The sequence below is a fragment of the Fukomys damarensis genome, unplaced genomic scaffold (genome assembly GCF_012274545.1).
Source record: "Fukomys damarensis isolate Sample0158 unplaced genomic scaffold, DMR_v1.0_HiC HiC_scaffold_11, whole genome shotgun sequence".
Lineage (NCBI taxonomy): Eukaryota > Metazoa > Chordata > Mammalia > Rodentia > Bathyergidae > Fukomys > Fukomys damarensis.
The window spans coordinates 43,636,475-43,652,582 of NW_022900923.1; the positions used below are offsets into that span (position 1 = coordinate 43,636,475).

Below are 16,108 nucleotides of genomic sequence, written 5' to 3' on the forward strand. Positions count from 1 at the left end.
TGGGGCCTGCGGGGCAGCCAGGTGGTCCAGGGAGCGGAAGGCGGCGGGCGCCGTGAGATCCAAGGCCGGGCCGGAGAATTTACCATTGACCTTGAGGATGCCCTTGCGATGCAAGAGCAGCCCCCGGGCCTGTGCTGGTTTCTGCTGCTCCTGGTCCCTGCTCACAAACACGTCACCTGCGTCCAGGAGCTCCCCGGACTCGCTGGGCTCTGGGGAGGAGGAGTAGCCTGACTCGCGCTGCCGAGACTTCTTGAGGACGCCCTTTCTGGGGAGCAGCGGGGCGGGCTGCCCTGCGCCCTCAGGAACCAGGCTGGGCTCCCGCGAGTCCCCGGAGTGCCCCTGTGCCCCCTCCGAGGAGGAGGCCGACGCCCTCTTCTTGAGGATGCCCTTTGGGAGCTGGAGGCTGCCCTTCCCAGGACGAGGGCAGGAGTCCTGGGCCGGGCTGTCCGGGAGAGAGGGAGCCATGTCGTTCTCCTTGCGGGACTTCTTGAGTGAGTGCTGGCGCTCCAGGCTGGGCGGCATCGTACTGCCACCGCCCCCAGGCGCGTGCTGCCTGAGGAAGCTGCACACCTTGGCCCCGTTCTCCAGGAGCGGGCGGGAGGATCTGCGGAGCCAGTCAGCCACGGAGGCTCTGGCCGAGTCGCTGCCGCAGTGCCCAGCCTCACGCAGGGCCTCGGGCTCCCCCACACGGGCAGCATAGCCCCAGTTGACCCACCAGTGACTGGTTACATCCTCCAGTGTGGCCCGGCGGGTGGGGTTCACCATCAGCAGCCACCGGATCAGGCCACAGGCATCTGGAAGATAGGGGCAGGGGATTCAGTTTAGTGGAAAGGGACGTCTCACGGCCCCTCACTGACTGGTCCCCATGGGAGCCAAGACGTCGCTCACCCTTGGGACCCGTGTGTGCCACAGCCCACACCGGGCCCAGGCCAGCTTTCCCAAGCAGACACTCTCTCCAGTTGCCCCTTTGTCCCAGGCCCCTCACAGGTATGTACGCATACAGCGGGCCTGCCTTCTCCACAGTCAGCCCTCTGAGCGTAGGGACTGTGCCCAGGGGTAAACTCGGGCTCTTCTACACCTCTTCCTGCCTTCCACGTCACATGTGAAGGGACAGAAAGCTCTCCGGGGATGAGGACGAAGCTCTAGAACACTGGAGCCAAGAGCATCTCAGCTCCATCTGAGGAAGCACTTCCCAGATAGATTAAGTATGCTCCCTGCGGGGAGGGGACATCCTCTCCTTCCACAGAGGCCTCAAACACCGAGGTGTGGCTGTGGAGGGCACCCTGTCACTGAAGCCACAGGGACTGTGGCACTCTTGACTTCAGTGTCACTGTTTAATCCCGGCCTCAGAAGTCAGGGACGCACACCTGGGCCTGGAAGAGGACGCCCGTCAGGCTCACTCACCAGAGGGCTTGGGCGGCTCCCGGTACGCCCCATTGCTGATCTGTTTCACCAGCATCTTGTGGTCCTGCCCGTCGAAGGGCATGGTGCCGTGCACCAGGATGTAGAGGAGAACACCCAGGGACCAGCTGTCCACCTGATAGAGGAGAGAGAGGGAGGGAGAGAGGCATGGGGTCAGCAAGGATGCCCTGTGCCACAGTCTGGAAACCGCCAGCCTCACCTCCGGAGCCCGGGGAAGACGGACACAGTGGAGGGACCCTTTCATACCAGGGGCGAAGATGGAGCAGTGTAGAAGGTGCTGAGACTCACGGGGAAGACGCTGCCCGTGCCTTCCCCGGGAAGGACAGCCACAAGCACAGCCAGGCCAGCCCTTCTGAGTGGCCGGGACAGCTGCCATGACATTCCTGGGAGGCTGGGCTGGACGCTGGCAGGGAAATGAGGGGGGCGAGGAGGAAGTGGGGAGTCGTCCTAGCACCGGTTCTGCCAACCCTGGCCAGAGGCCTCGCAAGTCACTGCTTGAGAGCCTGAGTTTTATCCTCTGAGGAAGGAAACGACTAGAAAACTAGCCCACCCATCCCATAAGGCCTAAAATAAGTCATGGTAAGCGACTGAGGCAGGCAGAGGAGGGGCCACTCACCTCTGGGCCCATGTAAGGTTTCCCGTTGACGATCTCGGGGGATGCGTAGAGGGGGCTCCCACAGAACGTCTGCAGGAACTTGCCTTGGTGGTAGAGGTTGGAGAGGCCAAAGTCGGCGATCTGCAGGATGGAGACAGACATGGACATGGGCATGCCAAGGCCTGGGCTGCTCTGCAGCTCCCAGCCAGCCATCCTCTAGACCCCAGGGAAACCCTAGCAAAAGGAAAGGGTCCCTCGGCCCTCCACCCCACACCGGGCACTGTCACCAGAGCTCTGTCCCTGGAAGGAAGTGCCCCCAGGATGGGTATCAACGAAGAGCATGCAGGCAGAGGTGCCTGCGCCCCAGGATGCCCAGCGCTCGAAGACCCTTGTGCTCACGCATGCTGTGCCCACCCTCCTGACCCTGCGTGTCCGCCTCCCCTGGGAAGTCCTTCAGGGCTCCAGATCCTTTCCCATGATGTTGGACAGTTTCCAATGGCCCCCTCCAGCTCTACTCATGGGCTCTGCTGCCCATCCCGATATGCTTCTGTATGGGCCTCCTCACCCCAGCTGCAGCTCCTCAAACTGGGAAGGCCTCCTGTGAGGCTCAGTGGGCACTTTCGGACCACACGGAGGTCAGCCAGATGGAAGAGGAGGGGTGATCTCACGCCACTGCCACAGCCCTGAGAGCCAGCAAGGCCCTGAAGGATAATCCATGCCAGGCCGCAGCTACCCGCCCCCGTCGTGGCTCGTCTCTCTGCCCAGAGATCACTAAGAGCCAGTGGTGAGGGAAGGACAAAGATCAGGGCTGTGGCTCTAGCCCAGCAGAAGGGATCTTCTCATAGGACTCCCTGAGCCTCTGAGTCTGGGGGCTCCAGAGGCCCCAACTCCAACTCCTCACTCCCTAGAGACCGTTTCCACCTGGCCCCAGCTAGAGCGAGAGGTCCATGCCCTGATGCTCCCCCTTCTCCATAGAGGACAGCTGCACCCCATGTGGGGAGGGACTGTTTATGAAACTCGTTCCTTTGTTTATGGTTTTATTGGCCTCCTATCAGTTACCAGGGCGAGCCCATAACAAGGCCTACGACCGGTAGAAAAAGGAGTGCATGCCTGTCCAGGTTGTGTGCTGACCGGCACTGCCTTCCCTTCCCCCACGATGATCAGCATCAAAGAAAACCCCACCTGCTCCAGGAATTGGCTGAGTGCAGGGAAGGACTCGGCCCAGGGCACCACAAGGCAGAGTTCAGGAACTTCCACGGAGACTATGGTCTGGGTCAGAAAGACTGTGAGGAGGCTCAGGGTGCAGAGTCACCCTCCTGGGTGCCTGCCAGGCTGCCCCTCTGCATCAACCATCCAACCATCTTCCCTTTCCAGTCCTGAGATCTGAGTTCACCCCATCAATGCGATCTCCAGACTGGCCCAAATGTAGCTACTCTGGCATGGAAATTCAGCAACAGCAGAAGACAGGAAGCTGGCACCTGGGGTGCTCCATGGTTGGGAAAGGTGCCAGAGGGATGCCCAATCGCAGCATATTTGGTTGTGCTTGTGTGCATGCATGTATGCATATGCACAGCTAAGGAGAACTCGGACCAGGGCCCTGTCCCTGCTCGGGCCTGAGGCTGTGAGTGAAGCCTGACCCTAGATCTAGACTCTTGTCAGCCTTGTGACATCCAAAAGAGCACTGGGCTGTGAGTCAGAGATCGTGGTTCTAGCCGGGGCTCAGCCTCTTGCTGGCCATGTGACACTGTGCAGGTCACCCCTCATTTCAAAGCTTCTGTCCTCGTCCTGTGGGATCAGAGGTGTTGGAATGAGTGGTTGCTAAGGTCCCTAACAGGGCCGACGGTGCTCTGCCCAACTCCTTCAGAAACCACTAAGAGCTCAGAGCTGTGTGGCTGGTTATGGTGCCGAAAATCCAGAGTGGAGCAGGCAAGGTCTGGAGGCTAAAAGTGGGGCTCACCTTGATATTTCCACTGGCATCTAAGAGGATGTTCTCCAGCTTGAGATCGCGGTGCACAACTCCATTCTGAAAGAGAGCAGGTCGAGTCAGGCGAAGGGGAAAGTGCAGCAGACAACAGGAGCCAAGCGGGACAGAGCAGGTGGGCTGGGATCCCCAGCCTTAGTGATACATCGCGTAGAAGGCACAGGCCCTCGGATGCCCGGTCAAGACACTCAAAGCCAGAGACACCAGCGCTGCTGGCCCCGGACTCCGTACTGTCTGCCTGCACGACCCTGGGCAAGTCCCAGAATTTCTGTGGCTCACACCAGCCCCAGAGCCCAGGGGCCACCCTCCTGGAGCATGGCTGGGGCAGGCGCTTGCTCACCTGGTGGCAGTAATGCACGGCAGAGACAATCTGCCGGAAGAAGTGCCGGGCTTCGCGTTCGCTGAGCCGCTGCCGCTCGCTGATATAGTCGTACAGGTCCCCCCGGCTGGCATACTCCATGACAATCACGATCTTGCTGCTGTTCTCAAACACTGGGTAGAGCAAAGCAGATGTCAGGCCTTCCCAGGGTACACAGGTCCCCACTGGGCGCCTCCCACACAGGTCCCAACCACACAGTCCTCCCTCCAGGGGTGTCAGTTAATGGGCAGGAAATACGGGCCGGAAAAGGGCCTTTGTGGGGCTCAGCACCTTCTGCGAACAACAAGCTGAGACCAAGGGCAGTGGCCTGCCCTAAGTACGGGCTTTGGAGGGTTCTGAAAACGACCCTGCTGGCCCCTGGGAAAGCAGACACCTCCTGGATGAGAATGAGAGGCCAGGCTCCTTGGCTCAGACCTGACACTTTTTTATCTCCTGACCTTGGTCAAAGCTCTTCTGAGATCAATCAGTAAGCATGCAGGCTTGCTGGATGATCGTGCACAAGTTATGCAGCTTGTTTCTTTGTTTGAAAAGTGGGATAATAGTGGCAATCTCAAGGGATTGGGGTGAGAAACAGATAAAAAAAATAGTGACAGCACCAGGCTTGACTGAGCCAGCTCCGAGGAGAGCAGACATTTGACCAAGCACTTGAAAAATGCTGTCTGCTGTTACATTTATCATAGATGTTCCCCATGCATGAATTTGAAAAATAATGCCAAAAGTGTCCACCTCCAGGCTTAAGGAGGGATAAAAGTGTATGGAAAAGGACAGAGAGCTACTCATTACTGTGGAAGGCTGAGAAAGCCACCACTCCTACCTCTGACTTCCTGCCCAGCGTATCCAGGCCAGGGCCTCGTGCAGATGGCCTCACACATGAAGCAGTCAATGAATTTGTGGTCATTAATTGGCTGGCTGGCTTCCTGGCAGTCGGCCCACCCCAGCTGGCTCATCACCACGTGTAGGAAGGACCTCCCTGTCCCTTTAGGCCTTGTCCTGGCTCCAGCCCCCTGGAAAGGTGTGGAGCAGCCGGTTCACCAGACTGGCCCTTCAGCTAGTGTGTGTCAGAACATGTGTGTCCGTCCACGCTATTGTATCTGTGCATCAAACAGGTCCTGTGAGTTTGGCCTGCTTGGCCAGCCCCAGAGCTATTGCTGTCTGGCCTCTGAGAAGGAGCTGAGGAACAAAGCTCTTCCTGAGAGGAGTCTCAGCTCCCAGGAAGCTGGACACAAAGCCACGGGGGCAGAGCTTTTTCTAGGGGAACACGGTGGCCTAGCATCCTAGGGGGTACCTGGCTGAGTCTCTCTATCACTCCTGTGGCTCTCAACGCCTTTGCAGGGGCACAACACTATGTCATGAAACTGGGGCTCAAGAGCCAGCCACGTCATATTCTGGAAGCGACGAGGACAGGGCACCCATATGCCTGGGACAGGTGCCCGACTTAGGCCCCAGCCTTCCTGGATTGCTAAGGATCTTACTGGGCTGGGGAGTTCCCAGGCTTGGAGCCTTTCCGAAGCTCACAACCTTGGCTCCTATAATAGCAGGATGGGGACAATCTGGGGGAGACTCTCAGACATGCAGTGACTGTGGTGCCCCATGTCTGTGGAATCTGCACATGCAGGAGAAGCCACATCCTGAGAGTCAGAGCTCAGCTCCCAGAGCCAGCTGGGGGCCTGGGTTTGGGGAGAATTGATATCCACGCATGGATGCAATGCCCAGGTACCGAGCTCAGCCTGGATCAACCAAAACTTTGTCACCTGCCCACTCTCCCCTGAGGGAAGCACACAAAAATACAATTAGCTTTCTCAGCCACTCCCGGGTTCCTCATGGGACAGGTGTGGGCCACAGGGCCATGTCACTGCTTCTGCCCTTATTCTCCTTAGGATCCCAAGAGTGAAGTCTCCTCTGTTTTGCCTCACCAGGAATCTTCAGACCAAGAGCAAAGCCACAGGCTCTCTTCTTTCCCTGCTGCTGCCTCTGTTATCCCTGGGTCCCAAATTACATCACGGCTTGAAGCAGACAGGTGTGGGGGAGGGTCCTCCCCTCCCCCTCATCACTTGGCCTGACCACTTTGTTGTCTGGGTCACAGATGAGGGCAGCTGGGGTGGCGAAGCTGATGTCAGAGGAAAGGAGGCCAGAGGAGCCGAAGAGAGGTGGGAGACAGCACTGTGGTAAGAGTGACTCAGAGCACGGGCTGGATTCTAAGAAGTCTGGCTCTGGGGATGTATGAAAAATAGTACCCACGTGCCTGGAACAGGTGCAGGGCTATGTATGTTTCCGCCTCCCTGGATTGCTAAGGATCTCACCGGGCTGAGCTTAGGGTTCAAGCAGGGAAAACCAACAGCAACAGCAAAAAACTTGTCCTTCCTTGAGTACCTCCGTGAGCAAGGTGCTCAGTGACATTATGCAGTTCGATTTTTGCAAGCACCCTGTGACACAGTTGGGATTATCCCACATTATGAACAAGGAACTGAGGCCCAGAGGTGACATTAAATGTGCTTTCCTAACTCATATCGCTAGGTTTCAAATCCACTTTTTTACCCAACTCTAAAGCCCTTGTCATTTTTACTTGTGTCATTAGTTCCGAGTCCTCCTTTACACCCACAGGCACACACCCACCTCCCAGCTCCACCCGGCCTCTTCAGGTATGTACCTTCATGGATGGCGATGATGTGGGGGTGGTTGAGTGACGACATGATCTCAATCTCTCGCCGTATGTGCTTTAGATCTTGCTCATCTTTGATTTTGTCTTTCCGTATTGACTTGATGGCCACCTGGGAAGAGAGAAGGCAGGAGACTAAGGAAACGGTCTGGCAGGAAGTTCCTGCGAGGATGCTTTGGGGAGCCTGCAGCTGCTACACAGTCCCCAGGGTGTACTCGGGCTAGGTGGCGACAGAGCCTGACTCTTCACCAGGGCAGGTGGCGGAGAGGCTGGACAGCACCTTCTCTTGAAAAAGTTCTCACTTGGGCCCGGTGCAGTTCAGCACACAGCAGGAAGGAGTAGAGACCAACTGCCTCCTTGTTCAGTCTACAGATGTACAAGGAAGGTGACGACCTTCACCTCGAAGAATGATGTTCTGTGACTGACAAATCAAACTTGCCACACTGCACCAGGATCTGGACTGTTCTGCTTACCCTTGGACCCTTGATACCAAGCATATTGCCTGGCACACAGTAGGCACTGAATACCAGTTTATTGCATTCAGTGAACTGGTCCTCACAATACTGTGAAGTAGTCTCAGAAAGTCTCATTATCCCCAAATGACCTGCTTAAAGCCAGGCAGTCACTGACTGGCCCACACTGGGGGTAGGCTGTGCTGGCTACCTAATTCCAAATTTAGCCCATTTTTTTGGCCTTGACACCCTAACTTGCTATAAACATCTTTTCTCTAGCCAAAAGGTAGAAAGAACGCTAATTCCCATCAATAGATGAATGAATAAACAAAATGTGGTAATACAATGGAATATTATTCAGCCACAGAAATGAGTGAAAAATTTCGTTTGTGGTGTCAGGGACCAAAAAAATGAAATTCTGACATACGTGTGGCTGAACCCTAAAATATTTTATTTATTTTTTACTAGGGTATGTTTGTGGGATGTAACAATCACATTCCTCATAGGTGAACACTGAAAATATTATGCCAAGTGAAATAAGCCAGGAACAGAAAGACAAAAAGTCTAGGATCCTACTTACATGAGGTAACTAGCTAGAGCAGGCAAATATATAGAGACAGAAAGTAGGAGCTGAGGACTCTCCTAGGGGTATGGAGGTGAAGAGCAAATGGGTAGTCATTATTTATGTTTGAGGTGATGAAAATGTTTTAGAAATGGATATGTGGTTTGTAACATTATGGATGTACATGATATACCGCTGAATTCGACTTTAGCTGCAAGCCGTAGACATGAATACGCTCAGGCTTCAGAAGAGGCCTGCAGTGTCCTGAGAGGAGGACCAGAGAGGAGGTCTGGCTGGATCCCAAGGAGACCGGTGAAATCCCAGTGCCACTTCCTGTCAGCAGATCCGGAAAGCAATCCTGACGGGCCGATCATCCAAACCTGTGAGCATCCATTCCCCGGGCTCAGTGCCGGGAGAACACCCTGGCTCACTGGCAGGGCAGGCACATGGACACAGGTAAGAGAGAGGGTACGGCCAAGGCCCGGATGCCAGAGAAGGATCTGTGCAGGCTGCACTGAAGATACCGGGTCACTGGGAATGCTGGCCGCCTCTGTTACACAGCCTGTACCTGACATGAAGGGGAAAGCGCTTCTCACCGATCACAGCCACAAGCTGAGGGCAGACAAGGCCCGCAGGAGGCTCCTGGCTGATCAGCCCAAAGCCCGTGGGCTGAAGGCCAAGAAAGTGCAGGCACCGTGAGCACCTGCAGGCCTGGAAGGAGGGGGCAATTGAGACCCTGTCCAAGAAGGAAGAGAAGAAGTGGAGTCCCGTGTGTGTGTGTGTGTGTGTGTGTGTGTGTGTGTGTGTGTGTGTGCGTGTGTGTGTGTGTGTGTGTGCATTCGTGGAGTGGCCTCAGTGGTTACAGAGATCGATCATGAATAAAATAGTCTTTGTGCATTGAAAAAAAATACCACTGAATTATACAAATGTTTAAACTGAAAAATGTGTATTATATTTTACCACAATTTTAAAAAATCACTAAAAAGACTACCCCCCCCAAAAAAAAACCCTCCAAACAGCAATCTTTTCAGGTAAGGAATGTCCTTTCCTTAGCAACAAGCAAACAAACAGCTAGACTCCAGGACTTGCTATCTCAGTCCCTACAGGTAAAAAATACTACACAAGGATTAACCCTTTTCAAGCCAGATGTGGTGACACACAACTGCAATCCCAGACTCTGAGAGGCTGAGGCAGGAGGATCAAAAGTTTGATTCCAGCCTTGGCAATTTAGTGACTTAGCAAGACCCTGACTCAAAATTTAAATAAATAAATAAATAAATAAATAAATAAATAAATAAATAAATAAATAGGCTGGGCGTGGAGTCCAGCATAAGGGCCCTAGATTCAATTCCAGTACTGGAAGAAAAATAAATGAGTGAACTCCACCCCACAGAGGCTCCTAGACAACACCCACTGTGGGGACTGATGGGAAAGCAAGGCCAGGAGCACACAGGATGTGTGAGACGCTGCCTGGGGACCCAGGGGCCTGGGGTTCTCCAGGTTCTGTCCCTGTCCCCGTGGGTGTTGTCTGTCTCCTGTCTCCCGCTCTCTCAGAGCCTCGGTTTTGTTTTCTGTGAAATAAACAGGTTGCACTAGGCTGTGCAGGGGCTTTCCCACGCGGACTGTGTGAAGTGAGCTGTACAAAGGCCACGGGTCCTCAGAGGCTGCACAGGCGGGGTGGGTGGGGTGGGGTGTCCAACAGCCAGTCGGTTCCTGGCAAGTCCTGTCCAGGAGAGGAATGGTAAGTGCGAGACTTCCTCTTCACAGGAGATAGGCAAGTTATGAGAAATTCAACGGTGCTGGCGGACGTAAACAACTCCTCACTCAATTTCCCAGGAGGGTTTGCCTCCCCTCAAGATTCAAAAGGAGACAGAGAAAAGGAAACCCCTGCTGTGGGGGGGGCTCTAATCCAGTCTTTCACAGGCTCTGGAGGCAGACAATGGCTTCCAGCTCCAGCGGGGACAGTGGGCCCTGTCAGCCTGTGTCCCCCATTGGACAAGAATGCGGAATGGGCCCTAATCCCGTAAAAGGAGCTGCTCACAATGGCCACAGCCCGGTCACCCGGGCAACAAGCCAGGGATGGCTGCCCTCCTCCGCCCTGCTCCTCCCCTGAAGCTGCATCTGTGAAAGAGGGAGGCCGGCTCTCTCGGGCCCTTCAGGAGCCCGGCAGGGAGGACAATGGCAGGCAGGAGGGGCGGTCACCATGGAGCCTCCTCCCTGAGATTGGGGGCCCCACGCTGCAGCTGCAGGGGATAGGGGGGCTGCCCCTCCTGCTCCCACCACCCGCTCTCTCCACTGAACTAAGCAGAAAAGTCCGTGGGCTTGGAACCGAGCAGAGGGCGGGGTATGGAGTAGAGGCATTGAATCCCCTCCAAGCAGGGGCGTCTCTCTCGTGGACTCAACCCAGAGCATCATTCCCACTATCTCTCTTCATTTTGCTCCCAGAAAGGGGAGAGAGATTTTATGGACAAGTTCTTTTTTCTCTAAGTCTAAAATGAGACAATGGGTAAAATGCTATGAGCACTTCAGAGGCAAAGGTCTATCAAAAGTCTATTAACAGATAGAAAACAGTCTTACAGGAGCACAAATCACTAGACAGTGAAAGATATTTGGGAGTCAGTGATGCACGCAAATGCAAAGTCAGGTTCATTTTGGGTGCTCTGTTGTTTATGCGCGCATGTAAATGTAGATGGCACGAGAAATCATAGGCTTAAGGGCAGAGCTCTAAAGACAACTGGCCTAAAAGTAAGGTTCCAAAAACTGTGGGTTTTGGGGGTGCTGGACAAAGATTTTGTGTAGCCAGAGAATGCAGAAGTAGAACCTTGGCATCCTTCTGTATTAGGTCTCAGGAGGTCACTGCTTGACTGGGGCGTCCCGGGAAGGACACCGGTTACTTACGTCACTAGCCTCCCATCAGTTTCCCTGCCACTGACCAACAAGAATGGGGCAGGAGCGGGGGCCTGGACCACAGTTTCCTAGTCTCTCCCAGCCTCACAGGAGTGGCCCGCTAGCTATCTCCTGGCTAGCCAGTCAAAGTAAATCAGACATAGCACCAGCTGGGGCCTAAACAGAGATCAATACACAGAAGGCACTCACCATTTGTTTACCAGTGAATGGAAATCACAAATAAATATGTATTGGTTAAGTTGTGACTATGCTAATCTTTGACCGAAGGGGCCAGTGCCTAGATAACATTGCTCCTTTTCTTCCTAGCATTAGGTGGAATCAATCTCAGTTCTGAGAACTAATTTTTAGGGACCTTTGCTCTCACCTAGAAGGTAGTTGGCCAACTATGTTCTAGAATAAAAATCAGCTGACTAAAGCCAAGGCAGAGGTTAACAACTGCTGCTGGGATCACCTGGAGGTAAAAAGGTGACATATCCATCCAGAGACAGTCCTGGTGTAATTATTATGCTGCCTCTTCGGCTCTGCAAACTGCTCACGTCCAGACAGTATATTACACGGCCATCACACTCGGAGGAAGGAAATCCAAGCCTGGTGCTAACAACATGGATGTGAACACATGCCCAGTGGTGCCCTCAAGAACCCACATATTGAATAATTATTTGCCTCTATCAAGCTGTGCAACTATTAGGCAGCTTACTGAGGTGACTTGGTTAACTTGTCTGGCTAGTTTCAATGTCCTCATCTGGAAAAGGAAAGGATAGCATTCTCCAAACATGCAGCACGCTGCTGAATGCCTCCTACGTGCCTGGTACTGGGCTAGGTATTGGGGATTCACACAAAAACCGGACAGTCCTTGTGTCGAGGCCTCAGTCCTAGTGGAAGACTCATTCCATCAACTGCAGCCAGTGTGATAATGTACCAGCTGGGGGCCCCGCTGCAGCTGCTCTGCCTGGAGGAGCAGGGGAAACATCCCTGGGAGAAAACTCTTAGATCTTGAAGAATGGGTGGGGTCTGCTAAACCGAGGACAGTGGGCTAGGGAGGGGCAGTGAACCACTCCAGGTAGAAAGAGCAGGGCCAGGCACGAATCTGCACAGCAGGATGGATCACTGTGCCCCCTGCTACACTCCAGGCCCCTACACTGAACTTCTGGTCCTGCACCCAGAAGGCCTCTGGAATATGGCCATGTTACCCTGTCTGGATGTAATTCCTGAATACTGTCCAGCGAGCTTCTTGCCCCTGTAGCCCTGCATGTTGGGAAGGCAGCAGGCGAATTCCCCATCCCATTTTGCACAGAGTGAATGACTTTTCCAAGATTCCCAGACCCATCAAGACAGATTCAGACAGAGGGATGCTGCACAGAGAAGCCACCATCTAAGAAGACAAAAGTTCCCTGAAGGTGCCCAGCCTCCCACCCCCATGTCCTGCTCTGGCCAGGCCTTGCAGCCGCCCCATCCCATTTAGAGATTACAATTATGTGCACTTCTTTGTCAGCACCCTCAGAAGCACTGCTGGGCTCAGCTGGTAAATGCTTTCTCCCTCCCAGGAACTCAGATCAGAAATGATGTGCATTTAGGAGAGGGTGGTGGAAAATGCTTAGGAGAAAGAAGGAAAGAGAGAGAGACAGAGAGAGAGAGAGAGAGAGAGAGAGAGAGAGAGAGAGAGAGAGAGCACCAGAAGGAGGAAGAGGAGAAAGAAGAAGAGGAAGAAGAGGAAGAAGGAGGGGGGTCCGGAGATGCTCTTCTGGGAGATGAAAGGGTACAGGGAGCATCTCAGATGGTGGTCAAGGTCCTTGACTCCTCTCTGGCCTTTCATGGAGCAGCTGCTGTCCGGGAACAGGCAAGGGGCTGGGGGATGAGCCACTTAGACAGTGGAGGCAAGGATGGGCAGGCTGGCCTGGGTTTACAGACAGGAAATGAGCCTGGGGTGCTCACCACCCCAACAAAGAACCAGGCAGAAGTGGCCAGAGCCTGGCAGGGAGCAGGAGTAAACTCTAAAGGGAGCCTCAGCCACCTCCCCCTGGGCCCCGAACTATGCCACCCTCTCCCTGCCACCTTCTAGACCACTCTGCCGGGTTCCTGCGCTAGGAGCTTTCCTGCCCAGCCCTCTTGTGTGGTTTGGCTGGAGCCCAAGGACAGCACTTGCCTGCAGCCTCCCTCCTTGTGGCTGAGCTGGCAGGTGCAGGAGGAGCAGGGAGGCCGCAGCCTGCGAACGAACGAGCGAGCGTGTGGCAGATGGCCAGTCAGGAGTCGTTCACTGAAGCCGGCGGAGGAGAAATGAAACAGAGACCCAAGCGCTTCGTCTCTAGGAAGGCCATGCATGATTCACACTTTTTCTTGGGGCAGCGCAGTCCCAGGATAGAGGAGTCCCCAGGAAAGGGATGGCAGGGCTGGGTCAAAGCCAGCCTTGCTGAGATAACAACACTGTACATGTTAGATACATTCCATATCAAAGCACTCTCTATATATTATCTTATTGACTACTAGGAGAAGCCCATGTGGCAGGAATTATTATAATCTCCACATTACAGATGAGAAAACTAAGGCCGTACAGCTGGTAATGATCTGAACCCTCGCAGTCACAACTCTGAGCAAGGAGCCTCCCTGATGTGGCTTAAAAACCAGGATTGTAGGGCAGTTCCCCACCCAGGGTCCCTCAACAGAGCCAGGTGTGTGTGGGGATGAAGGCTGGTTCCTGGCGACTCTCCCCACCCTTGGCATTGCCTGGGGCTCTGGGACAGGCAGGAGGAGCTCGCTGCTGGATTGACACAGCACACAGAGGTGAGTCCGGGCTCATCAAGGCCAAGTTCCAGCCCCAGACTCAGCACCTGGTCATCCGGGGACTGGGGTGGACAAGTCCGGAGCCTATGTTTCACGTGTGCCACTAACCGGCCAAGAAAGGATAAGGCATGTCCCTTCTCTGGGCCTCAGTTTCCCCACTGTCAATGAAGGAGTCAGATCGACTCAGTCATTTTCAGACATTCTGAAAATGTTTGAGCTGGGTGATTCAATATAGGAAAGATATAGAGGTAGGCCCGCCCCAGAGAACTGCACATGCGAGCTCCCCTCTTTCCCCACATCGCCCCACTTGGAGGGGTGGCTTTCATGTACATCATCCACAAGGCTTTGGTGGCCTCTACCATTCCAGAAACCCCAGCATGTGTTTTTCTCCTTGGGGGGAAGAGGTGGTCAGGGGAGCTGGAGAATCACAGGAGGAAATGTCATTCGGATACCAGAAATGTGTTCAAGATCCAGAGCAAACATTTGTTTTTCCTCTGATGCCCTCTTGGAGCAGCCATTAGTCCTACCCACCTGACCGTCCCTCCCCGCAATCCCATCTGGGCAGCTTGGGAGCGGGAAGTGTGCAAGAGGGGGAGAGAACCTCGGGATGCAAGTCGCTAGGCAGGCTTCCTCCACACCCAGCCATGACCATCTCCACTCTGCAGCAGCTCCTGAGTCCCGCTCCCCACGGCAGCATCCAGATCTCCCTGTCTTCCAGGGGCAGTCAAGATGCAGGGGTGGTGGGTGAGACAGAAGCCAAAGCTCCAGGATCAAGAAATCATCAGCACAGCAGATAGCTGCTCTCCAAGAAAGGGAGACCCTGAGCAAACTCCCAGAGGCAGTCCTGGGTGGTCTGGATCAGGGAGGTTCAGAGAAGGTCCCAGCCTACCGATCTTATCTCTCTACATACAGCAAGAGGCACAAGCCAGGGAGTTCCTTCTGAGTGCTCCGTTCTGATGTAATAAGAGCTGGAATCCCTGCCTAGAGCCAGTAAAAGCTGATATATCTCTGAAATCAAATGAGAACAACTCCCCGCCTGCCTGCCACGAAGCCCATAGTGACCCCAGTCAATAGCTTCATGGAATCTCTGAACTTCACTCTCAGTTTCTGGGCCCCCCCAGCCCCTACCACCCATCTCCCCACAGAACAGAAGCAGGGAGCACCAGCCAGGAGCAACTATTTTCTAGCTCAAGCCTGACAAAGCCCAGCCCCAGTAGTCTCAGGCTTGGAGCCTCACTGGGCCCTTGCTCTATAGAAAGAGAAAGAAAAGGAAAGCCAGGAAGTACATGATTGCCTAATAGCTGTAACCTGGCAGCAGGCAGCTGGGGACTGTGCCAGGCGTTAGCAGGAAAAACATACTCGGTCCTACTGATGGGGCCATAATCCACTAATTTCTCTGCCATCCACTCTTCACCAATGAAATGACTTTTCGAATTTCAAACCAGCTAGTGGCTGCAAAAGCAAACACAACGTGGAAGGGAACGCTGCCTCAGCCGGTTCATGTAGGGCAAACTATGGCCACACACACACTTCACAACAAGCACCCAACTGGATCTGGCAAAACATGATCCTTAAACCACCTGCTCTCTGAAGGCCTTGTTAAAATATGAATTATGGGCCTCTAAAGTAAATTCCCTTGACTGTGGGACCAGGGGGATAAGTATTTTAAACAAGCACCACGTCTAAATCCCACGCACACTAAAATCCAAAGTCTGAGAAGCACTGTTAACCACGCAGCTAACTTCTGGTAAATTCAGCCTTTCAGGGCTGGCCTTTCTAGATATAAATGTCAACTCTCCCTGCAAGTTCTATTCATCAGGAATACTTTAAATTCACATTTGTATCTTATTCTATCTCCCTAGCGGCTGTGTTTTCTACATTTTTTTTTTTTTTCTGCAGAAGGGGAAACTGAGAATTCAGAGATGCAGGAAATTGCCCATGGTCACAGATTACCATGACTACAACATACACACACACACCAATCAAAAGGCCAAGTTCCACAAAAGGCCCCAAACTCAGAGGTATCTTGAGGTACAGAGCACCTGGCACCAGAGCCTGGCTTTACATCTCCCTGAAACGAAAGCCCATCATGATGAAATTCTGATTCCGTGTTAGTGTCAGGCCCACCACTGTGCAGATCTGCACGGTATGCTGGGCCGCCAGGCTGCAAGCGAGGAAAACCCCCTATCTTGTTTATCCACTCAGTCACACACCTATGTCCATGTTAAGATCGGATGCCTCTACTTTCTCTTTCCATTCCACTCTACTGAACAGTCTGCTCCGAGCGACACACCTTTTCTAAGGACCTGCGGTCTGGTGCTGCCGGGCTGTCCTTAGTCTCGGACGGACACATCACAGCGGGCACCCGCCGGGCCC

At 54.0% G+C, this 16,108-nt stretch overlaps 1 protein-coding gene across 1 annotated transcript in view; it reads right to left on the bottom strand.

Annotated features, from left to right (window-relative positions):
- Nuak2 (NUAK family kinase 2) overlaps positions 1–16,108 on the bottom strand; it is an 18,417-nt gene that overhangs the window by 1,783 nt on the left and 526 nt on the right. Inside the window, exons 2-10 of the mRNA XM_033761984.1 lie at positions 10,089–10,168; positions 8,616–8,716; positions 7,336–7,399; positions 7,025–7,226; positions 4,339–4,490; positions 3,975–4,040; positions 2,039–2,158; positions 1,405–1,537; positions 2–794 (exon numbers count right to left, since the gene is read on the bottom strand). Coding sequence (XP_033617875.1) covers positions 2–794; positions 1,405–1,537; positions 2,039–2,158; positions 3,975–4,040; positions 4,339–4,490; positions 7,025–7,226; positions 7,336–7,399; positions 8,616–8,716; positions 10,089–10,168 — 1,711 coding nt within the window. The remainder of the gene's footprint in view (position 1; positions 795–1,404; positions 1,538–2,038; positions 2,159–3,974; positions 4,041–4,338; positions 4,491–7,024; positions 7,227–7,335; positions 7,400–8,615; positions 8,717–10,088; positions 10,169–16,108) is intronic.